The 11,292-nt window shown below is 40.1% G+C and overlaps 1 protein-coding gene across 1 annotated transcript in view; it reads right to left on the reverse strand.

Moving 5' to 3' along the window:
• Positions 1-1,795: 1,795 nt before the first annotated feature.
• Positions 1,796-11,292, reverse strand: part of YWHAZ (tyrosine 3-monooxygenase/tryptophan 5-monooxygenase activation protein zeta) — a 25,426-nt gene continuing 15,929 nt past the window's right edge. The window contains exons 3-6 of the mRNA XM_015856086.1: positions 7,581-7,704; positions 4,764-4,927; positions 4,568-4,663; positions 1,796-2,852 (exon numbers count right to left, since the gene is read on the reverse strand). Of these exons, the coding sequence (XP_015711572.1) occupies positions 2,793-2,852; positions 4,568-4,663; positions 4,764-4,927; positions 7,581-7,704 (444 nt within the window). The 3' untranslated portion in view covers positions 1,796-2,792. The remainder of the gene's footprint in view (positions 2,853-4,567; positions 4,664-4,763; positions 4,928-7,580; positions 7,705-11,292) is intronic.

Below are 11,292 nucleotides of genomic sequence, written 5' to 3' on the forward strand. Positions count from 1 at the left end.
AATGCCAGAACACTGAGTAAACCGAGTAAAAGTATATGAAAACCTGCTTGCCATAGGAGGTGGTTAATTGTTCACACGGGAAATTATTTCCATTATCAAATGCTGTGGATCACTTTCTAGCAGTGGAATGTAGGAGATAAAGATTCAAGGACAAATCCTTCATGGTATTTAAAAGATCAGCTTAGACACCCCGATAAGGAAAGGCTTTCAAAAAACAGAAATCCAGTGACCTTTTATGTAAAGGCTCCTTCACATTTAGTGATTAAAGATGAAAAACACTCCTTATGCTGTATTCCACTGGTGCCCATTTAGTCACATGCTTTTTAATTATGGATTTCTCCAGATACATGGGATAACTGCACAGAACCTTATTAACTCAGAACTTTCTTAAACAGTTGGAAAAAGGTTAATAGAAAAACAAAGCAGCAATTTCAGGTCAAGCTATTGTGTATAACTTAAACATATAGAGCACGCAGCTTGGAAGTGCTTTCGGCAGGCAATGTCTCCATGAAGGACTTCCTAAGAAACACAACCCACAGGATATACTAATTCACCCCTACAAACCCTTATTAACCTCTACCCCCCATATTCCTTCTTCCTGTTCAACAGATTCTGTTTTTTGTTACCTATAACAGTTAGTTCATTAACTTCCCATTCTGGGAATGGTTACTATTGTTCCTAATTACCTTTATTTTAAAGCCTAACCCCAGCCCCCCTCTTCTACTAACCTCAATACTTCAATTCTGGGATAGAGACTCAGCTGTTTCCATGAACAGACCATCACACACTGAATGCAATGATCAAAAGTGTTTTCTCAGAAGTGTTTTCACCTTTTACTATTAAAAAACAAAATAAAAGCAGGAAGAAATCTGTACTGAATTTCTAAGAAGTCTGACCTGTAACTTAAGTCCACCCCATGCACAAAAGGTTAAGGCAGTGTTGTTCCCTTTCAGCAGCTTGTTTCGATCTCATTCCTCCCAGCAGCAAGATGAACGTGCTGACACTAAAGTAGCTATTCCCCCAAATATAAGATAGCCAACATTACAAAGTACTTAAATCTCTGCTTACATGAGCAGCTCAATCAAGAAAATAAGAACAAAACCCCGCTCAAGCTCCCTTTGTGGCAATTGCATAAATACATCCCAACAGGAAGACTTGAATGAAGTTTAACCATTTTCTAACAGTTTAACGAAGTTTAACTATTTTCATCTCCTGACAGATGTGATGTGATTTGAAAATAATCCACTTTCCTGTTATTTTTTCAGCTTTAAACTAAATATCCTAAAACACCCCACAGTTATTCTGGGAATCCCACCAGTGCAGACATCAGTGGGGACAAGGAAAGGAAGAACGCCATCATTCCATGGAGCCTTTTTTCTTGGCTGAGCTAGTTAGTCCAAACCTCCTGAATGCTATGGAGGCTCCTGCTTAGTTGCACTCTGAAGAGCTCAGAGAGGGAAGCTGGGGGCTTTCCACTGGTTAGAACTGATCCACAGGTCAGCTCTTCAATTACTGCGTATGCATTTTGCCCTCAAATATGGAGACTGAATGTTTAAGACCTCTCCAGAGCACCAGCCAAACAGTCAGAAAGCAACAGCCATCTAAAAAGCCGTGAATTAGAGCAATGAAACATCTGATGTGAAATATTCAGTGTTGATTCCAATGAAGTTAACTTTACACTCAAGTGTGCATTAAGATTCCCCTTAACTGAACCGCTTCCATATTTAATCCACGTATGATAAAACTGCTCCTGCTTTAAGAAGAGTGGAAAGAGATGACATGAAATCTACAAAGGTAGTTGAAAAGTCCATTCATAAAACTTTTATTCCACTTACATCAACTTAATACACATGTTCTGAACAGTTATGCTTGGATTGTTCATGAAAATTTCATAAGACATTAAACAAAGCTAGCCATCATCAAGTTATTTCCCTGTTAACTATTTTTACAGCACATGCATGTTAGGCAAGTATCAAAAAAAAATAATCACAAAAGCAAAAAACCTAAAAAAGTTAAATACATGGGTTTTTGTTTTACTGCTGTGCTCGATATACAGTGTCATTATGGATATCAAGCAATTCATTTTTACTGCGTCTTTACTTGTACATTTGTTCTTAGGTTGCTTAAACCATTTAAATACAAAGAAAATGTGTAGCAAAAATAATGAAAGCAACAGCAGGTAACTTTACAAATAATGGAATGTGAACCGTTTCTCTGTCCTTCTCTAGAGATAAGTTGACTGGGTTATCAAACTGTCTTAAGGAACACTTCAGCTGCAATCAGAGATGTACACTTGATTGGTATATTCCACAGATTTCACATGTTTACTCCACATGCAATATCTATGGGACATCAGTTTATTCACAGCCATGTGTGTTCCAGCTTGATTATTCATGCTAACTACACCTGTGGCTGCAACCGATGATCCCTTTTTTCCACCACGACAGACCAATATACAAGCAGTCTTCCTCGCTTGACACAGAAAGCTGTTTTAACACTGGCCTTGTGGAAGCCACGATGTACCAAAAGTACTATGCCAAACATGTAAAACTCGTATAAAAATTTCACAACCCTATATTGGCCACCTCAGATGAAGACAGATAAATTCCCCCAATGTTAACTGGCTCTATTCCCCTAATATTAAACAAAACCACATGGGAAATATAGAAATCCAAATAGAAGTAACATAAACCTGTCAAATCGTAAACAAAAACTATGTGTGGGACAGCATGGATGACGAATGGTTTACTGTGTAAATTTCAGAATGAGGCAGACGGAAGTTGGAAGGCTGGTTAATTTTCCCCTCCTTCTCCTGCTTCAGCTTCATCTCCTTGGGTATCCGATGTCCACAACTGTTTGGGAAAGAAAAGAGTGAAATATGCAAGATATTAATATTTACAACCAACAATCATTATCTAATCTCTCTCTGGAGGTTCAGCAGCCTTAACTGAGTCCTTCATGTTCTATGGTAGTAAGCAGTAAAGCCAAATAACTTAATTCTTTGTCTACCCACATTCCAGCATGGTTTGGGACCTACCCTTTTGAAGGTCTCATATGATGCAAAAAAACCCCAAAAAATTAACACCAGAAACACTTTACCCTTTTTGAAAAGTACAAGACAATAGAGAGTCTTACACAAGCCCAATAACCTTGTTCTTACTACAAATAACAAGCAATAGCTGCACTAAACACTCCTTACTAAAGATATTAAGCAACAAGTGAGCCTACTTGTGACAGCAATACACTTGTTTCTAACATTCAAATCCATTACTGTCTATTTCAGCACCACTCCATGCATTTCTGAACACTTCTCTGCCTTCAGTCCCCAATAGAATTCTTCAGACAGATGAAACTCAAGACAGAAAGAACTAACAACTGAGAAAAAGCTGCTACTACATGTAAGTGATCAGCATGTTGAATCACTGTCAAAAGCCTGCGTCTAAAAGATGAGAGGACTGCATAACTAGTAGAGCAGACCCTTTTACACTTAAGATACTGCAGACTTTGTCAGAAGTTGCATCAGAAGTAGTGTAGAAAACATGGAATTAACATAAGAGCAATACTGATGCAGATCATGGTAAGCATCTAAGACAGGATGTATCCATCTGACAGGGACATGGAATCTTGCAGCTATCTAGAAAAAGGTCCCTTACAATAGAAATCTGATATCAAATCTCAGGCCCTGCTAAGGTAACACATACACTGTGGCAGCTCAGTCCAACTTTTGCTCCAGGATGAGGCAAAGCTCTCTCAAACTTACGGCAAGCTGGATGTTATTTTCACTAGGAAGCTGGCAATTAAAGTTGCTTCTATTCTCTACTTCTGATCCCTCATTCAAGGGACAGCTCTTGAGCAATCTCACCCAATTAACAGCACACAGTGAGTGAAGCCAGTGCTGTATCTGTCTCCCTTATAGACATTGAGAAATCTCTGCCATTTGTTTTGTAAGCAACAGCTGGAACTATTGCAAGCAGTTCTCCAGAAATATATTGTGTTGCCATTCTATTGGAAAAGGTTCCAAGAAACAGGCAAACACAGCCCTACAAACAGAAACAGAACATACAGCAGCTCCAGTTTTATGTAACTGAACAACTTCACTTTGGTTATGGTAAGAAAAGTCTAGATATTTTGCAAAGGTTTCCAACACCAGATGCATCTAATGTATGAACAAGGAGTTTCATCTGGCACCAAAAGAAGAGCTGCTTCTTTCTCTACTCTTGCTTGTAGTTCCCCCTTTCCTCCACAAGATGACTGGGAAGCGAACTATGCCATTAATTACAGCACTGCATGCTTAAGTTCACTGTTCCGTTTAGATGTTTGTCTTTGCCTTTTTTACAGTTCAAGGTAGGTTACAAAAACAAGATGAACATTTTGTTTACTCTGAGTGACAGTCCCCATCTCACACCACAGACAGCTGAGTCCTATAGAGAAAGGTATACACTCAAACACAATGTGAACTTGACTGTAAATGACAGGCAATCTCACAGCTAGGGATGAACTCAGCAGCCCTGAGTGCTGGAAGGACCAGTTCTGCTATGAACAGCCTGTGAAATGTAATGATACTCACTGTCAAGTTGTCTCTCAGTAACTGCATTATTAGCGTGCTGTCTTTGTATGACTCTTCACTTAATGTATCAAGTTCAGCAATTGCTTCATCAAAAGCCTAGAGATGAAAGAGACGCCCAAAGCTCATTAGCCACACAACAAAAGGTTATGCAAATAATAATCAGTGGAACTCCCTCCCAGCCCCCCCACAAACCTACCGTTTTTGCAAGGGAACAGGCTTTCTCTGGGGAATTGAGAATCTCATAATAAAACACGGAGAAGTTTAGAGCCAGACCTAATCTGATCGGGTGTGTTGGCTGCATCTCCTTTTTACTGATTTCAAAAGCTTCTTGATACGCCTGTTGTGATTGCTCCACAATCCCTTTAGGATAAAACAAACAAAACCCACAGCAAGTAAGTAACTCAAATAGTGTACTCTGACATATAATCAGTTTATGGTTGTGTGAGTAAATTATGTTTAAGAGTGAACACTTATTTATAAGGTAACTTAAATGCTCATTAACATTCCACTTTTTCTAATCATCTAAAAATTTAGTAAGTTATCATTGACTATGTCATAGATTTAAATACCTCCATTACCCTGTGACTGCCTGTATTAACAGGTCAGATATTCACAACACTTTTACAGTGCTTCACCAACATAAAACCCACAATCTACAGGAAAGAAATACAATTTTGAAGGTTTAACTGCACACAGGTTTGATGCAATGCAATTTCAACGTATTCAAATACTGCAAAACATTACAGATGCACATTTGAGTCACAGAAAGTCCCAATGACCTTTGCCTATCCTGTTGAATCCTTTCTTTAAGTCACCTGTGACGTCTCATTCAAATTACTTGGCAAAGGTAGCGTGTAACATACCTAAACCTGAAGTAAATATGGCCCAGCACAGCTCAGAAGCTGGACTATGCCCTTGATGACCACAGGAGGTAGACACTCAGAACAAAGGGACCATTATTCTGCACTCTCAAAGACTGTTATACTATCTGAGAAGGAGGTGGGCAGGAAGTAATTCAATTCAGACCAAAAAAATTCATTCCCTATTCACATCCTGATGTTTCTGGATCAAACCAGAAATACATGCAGAGCAATTTCTAAGTGCCAGTCAAAAACAAAGAAAAAAAAATCTTTAGGTTAAGTAACTCAAAAATAACAGTATTTGCTTTCTGATTTTGAGTGCTTCTCATACACAATATCTACTGCTTCAGCTTTGAAGATTTATAGACATTAAAGCATCCAATTGTTGTCCTCAATGTGGAAGAGGGAGGACACACTCTGCCCTGCGTGTTCAGGCAGGGCTCTGGCTCTCTTAATTCACTGTTATCACATAAGCACTTCAGAGAAGTCAAACAACTGCTGTTCTGCCCTGAAAACGACCAGCGCTCTGTACACTACGGTTGAGAAGAACTGGTTTTACAGGAAGTTAAATTTAGAAACAGTGGGAGGTGTTTTACTACTTCCATAATGGGAAAGTCTTAGAAAATGGTGCTGCTTATGAAAGGCAAAACAAGCAGCATGAAAAATAAGCAGCTTCAATTAACTTCAGCATTTTATTTCAATACCTATGTTTGAGGAAAAGCTCCCAAAAAGCTCCTTTTTGCCTTACTTGACAAGGTAAGAATTACCTTGAGAGCACTGTTTCATGGAATTTATAGCAAAATTAGGTATATTCTGTTTATTTTGGAGTCATTCAGTGTAAGAAATCAGCAGGATTTTCAACTTTGTCCTCCTCAGATAGGATCGTACAGCTCCAGAGTTGAAGGCTGAAGCAGCAGGGTGAGGCTACCTGCTCAACATTCCTGCCCACCAGATTGCCATAAGAAAACTCTGGTCAACATAATAAGCCAATTTACAGAGGCAAAAACCCAGTTCCTATAACTGAGAGCTTTATATAGACACTCTGAAAAAAAAAAAATCTGCTTAACTAAATGGACATTATTTGCTACAGTCATTATCAGTTGCTCCTTTTCAAGGTTAGGCATCACAGATAGCATGAAGAAAAAAAACCTCCAAGATGAAAGACTTGAGGAGCCATAGCAACTGAGAACCAGATGGGCTTTCCAAATTGTTTCTTCATCTGGCAAGTCAGAACCCACTGGTAACTGCTGAGCTGAATAAAAATGAAGCTTAAAGTTACATTAAACAAAGATTTTACAGTCAGTAACTATCCTTATGAGAGTGTACCTTCTAGTTTGTAAATGAGAGATTACTGAACAAAAATACATCTGCTATGGTACACAGTAACACATTTATTTATTACACATGTGGTTCTGCAGTCACCAAGACTAGGTCAGCTTGCATGCAGCAAACACTAGAAGTCAAATCAAACACTGTTTATTAAGTCTTATCTTACTCGTCTTCATTACTATCCAGCAGACTGTGGAGACTGGCTCCAGGAAACAGCTTGGAGTTTGCTGTGAACAGTGCTATCTAAATGTAATAGATTCTCCTGAACTGAAGATGACTGCACAAAGACAAGGTGTTATTTAGGTGCCTCTTCAATACACTAGGTGGCTTAATGGCTGCAGTTAAGTACATTATTTTAACTTTACTTACCAAACACGAGTAAAGGCAACTTACCTGCTATGAGGACAAGCTACATGAGAAATTTAGGAAATAAAAACCATTTAGAAATCAAACTACCGTGGTTATGGAAAAAAATTACTGAACATCTGTTTCATTAATCCTTTCCTTCCCCAGGTGTATTCTAGTCTCCCTGCTCACTAAACTTATACAGACGTTCTTATGTGCTGCAGAAACGCAGGAGAACTAGCACTAAAGCACTTCAGAAAGCTACAGTGACTCCCTACGAAGAGGTAAAAACAGTACTCAGAGAGCCAGGAAAAAAAGCATTAACTGGTATGTCAGCGATAAGGCACATTCTTGTATGCATACACTGGATCTGATTTCAAGATTCTGTGACTGCAGAATCTGAAAAAGAAGTATTCCAAAAGTTACTGTAGCGTTGCTGTCCACTAAACTGACCAAAGATTTAGCGACAATTGACATACCTTTCTTGTCATCTCCAGCAGCAACCTCAGCCAAGTAACGGTAATAATCACCTTTCATTTTCAAATAGAAAACTTTGCTTTCTGCTTGCGAAGCATTAGGGATCAAGAACTTTTCCAACAGAGACTAAAAGAGAAGCAAAGAACAGCGTTTTGAACATGCATACTTTCATAGCTTTTGAACCAACAGTTTGATTATGCTACCATCTATTTCAAAGTCAAGACAAAAATAGGCAGAAGTAAAGCTGTCACATCCTACATAGCGTATTCGGCTAAGGAAAAAATGTGTTCTGGATCATAATTCTGGGTACTAAAAGGAACGATCCATGCTGTGACTCTATAGGGAGAACAGGAAAGAAGTCTGTTCATTTAGCAGATGAATGCTGAAGGGCCAGAGGAACGGTTTGTGTAGGCCCTGACAAAAATAATGTCATCCAAAGAGTCTGGGCAGAGCGTACACAATGGAATGAAGTCAGCATCCACAGATGATAAAAGGACTCAAAATATCAGCTGCCAAATCAGAGACCCAAATACCTTACATACACAGGCAATGGGAACTAGGCCAGGCTAATGAGGTTGTGGGTTTTTTTAATTAGTGTTAAGTGGAACTCTACATTTGGATCACCAAAGAGAAACTGCACAGTGAATCTGGATTCCTGCCTTTCTAGACAGTTGAATCAACAGCTGCTCAGCTGTGTGACTACATGCTGCCCATCCCTTCCAAAGCAACGGCAGCTCTCTGGAGTCACCCCACCAAATCCCCCCATATGAGCTGCCAGTTAAGACCAGGTATTTTTCTTTTCTAGATTGTTCTAACTGCTTATTAAATCAGCAATGCAAGTTACCAGCTGAAGCAGTCATGTAATTTAGCAGGAGTTCTATTATGATGAAAAGAAGAAAAAAAAAAAAAAAAAATCACTAGCTCCAACACATTTAGTCAAATTAAGGCACAAGCCTGTCAAACTTCTTGATAGTGAGTTCTTGAAGTCAGACTTTGAAAGAAAAGCCAGTTATTTAAAAACCAGAATAAGTGCAGAAGTGCTGTTGAGTACTCAAAATGAAATTAGAAACTGTTACATAAACTTTGCTAAGGCTATGTAACAATTTAATGTTTTATTTTTCTCTAAGAATTTTTGGATGTCTTCCCCCTCACCCCCCACTTCCAATTAGATGAATGACATTTCAGTTTCGCTGTTTTCAGCTCATCTTTCCAATGACACCACAGAAACGCGTGATGTAATGCAGGTCAAGCCCACAGAATTATGGCCACCTTACAGTGCTTCCTTGCAGATAGCAACCTCTGTGTTAACTGCATGTCTCCTGTATTCCTATTCACAACAGGAATACGGCACCACTGTGTCCCAATGGCACCTGTGGCACGGCTTTGGCCAATAAGCCAGCTGACATCAAGCTACAGAAAACTCAGTCAGAGACAGGAAGAAAAAGAGTGAACAAGTTTAAATATTGCTAATTTATTTATACAGATCATGAATATTTAGTCTAGTAGACTCAAACTTGTGAAAACTGTCAAAGTGAAGTGACCTATTGTAGTAGATCTCTGTCAGCAGACAGGGTAATGAAGAAGTTAGGCTGCCAGAAACAGGAGTTAGACAAGGTTCAGCCACACTTACGCTCCAGTTAGATTAAAATAACCCATACTAAGTGGGCTTCATTTGTTTCAACATAACGGGGGAAAGAGACATCTTTACTAATTGCTATTTCCTGCATGGCCAGGGCTGGCCTATAATCTCACTTTATAACAATGCAAGGATACATCAAGAAATACCACGCTCTTGCTTCCTGTTGGAGTGACAGCAGAGATGATCCTTTGGTAGCAAAGGGAACGTAACACAATCAAGGCAGCAGCAGCACAGTCACACAGCCAAACAGGCTGCCCAGCTGCCAGAGGCATCATTCTGGAAGGCACAAGCTATACCAGGAGGGCTTGGTGCCACTGCTGCCACAGCACTACTGGCACAAGCAGAGGGCTGCCAAGTACACAAGGCACACATTGGCCCTCTGTAACTACTTACAGCTCTGCTCTTACCCTTATGGAACTCCAGCATTCACAGCTATGATACTTATCGTCCTTGCCAAGACGGTGACTTCAGTGACAACTGAAGGGTTTTTTTACTACTGAGAGTAAGTCTTTTATAATTAGGCTGTCTCTGTAGGACTGCAATTAAGGCAGTTGCAGACTGCACCCACCACCCTCCCAGCACTGTGGGGAGCTGCCCTCCTTCCGTACACTCCATTAATTGGCCTGATCAAGGTATTTGCACTGATCAAGAAACAAATTCTCCATTTCTAAAGGAAGCTGACTGAAGAGAACAGCTCTGCCCAGTCCCACTGCAGCAACCAGCTTTCCAGACCTGAACTTCACTTAAGTCTCAAGTGAGTTAACCATACAAGTAGACATGGAGGAGAAAAAGCTATCAGTTAAGTCTTAATCATCAGATAGATGCTAGCAGGGCAATAGCTGCTTGGAGAATAAGAATCCTAGCAAAAAGTGTTCTAAGCCAACATTGAAGACTGCTGAGCTAGGAAAAACCCATTGAACAGTTGTTCATTCACACAGCATAACCTATGTCAAGTTTAACTCCTGGACTGCACATGCAGCCCATTCTTATCTGGATGAAGGAAGTCTCTTCTACCTTGATACCAGGTAGGACTGGTAGGTCACATACCTTCATGAGCATGCTGAATTCAAAGATCACTGAAAGATCCTTCTCCTACTATTTATCTATTAGGATTTAGTACTACATATTCAATTTCTCGTACCAGTGTTTTCATTTCAATGCTGTACTCAACCATTCTAATATACGGCTACCTTCTTTCTCCCTTACCAGTTAATATGACAATGTTTATCAGCAGAGCTGATCACCATGTGGGTCACTGATGTGGTAACAACCAGTCTACAACACCTCCAACATGCTCATCTGTGACTACAAAGCTTGTTAGGTAAGCCACATCACCGCAATACACGTGGCATCCCAACCACTAAAGGAAGTCCATACAGGAAGGGTGATTTACACCTACATGGTATCACAGAATGACCCGGGTTGGAAGGGACCTCAAGGATCATGTAGTTCCAACCCCCCTGCCTGGCAGGGCCACCAAACATACACCTTTACTAGATCATGTTGCCCCTAGGGCCCCGCAAACCTCGGTCTTGAATCACTCCAAGGACGGGGCCATACTCACAACCTCCCTGGGCAGTGCCTGTTCCAGGGCCTAACCACTCTCCTAGTGAAGAACTTAAAAAAACCCGGGGCTAACATCGACAACCAAGATCCTTCCTCACATATGTACACATAGAATGCAGGCTCTCATGCTCATTTAAGATAATCCAGCTATTGTGCCAAGCTCCTGTCCATTTCTGATACAGGTATTAGTATGCAGTAACTACAATGCCATGGGCAGCTACAATGCCAAAACAACAATATAGCAGAAACACCTGCTCACGGAAAAGCCACCCCTCTACCAAACCCATGACTCCTCAGCCGTAGCTTTTAATATGATTTAATATGGCAGCAAAATATGACTGCTGTAAAACAAACCATGCATAGTGCAAGCAGTGGCCAGCAGACAAATGCAGCAACAACTCAGAGCAGCTAAAACCTGTAACAGCTTGTACAAGTGCTTCAAATACTTTTCATAGCAAAGTTGAAAGCGCTCTTTCCAAGAAGATTTTCTGTTCCAAGCCGGGTCAAGC

The sequence above is a fragment of the Coturnix japonica genome, chromosome 2 (assembly GCF_001577835.2).
Source record: "Coturnix japonica isolate 7356 chromosome 2, Coturnix japonica 2.1, whole genome shotgun sequence".
Lineage (NCBI taxonomy): Eukaryota > Metazoa > Chordata > Aves > Galliformes > Phasianidae > Coturnix > Coturnix japonica.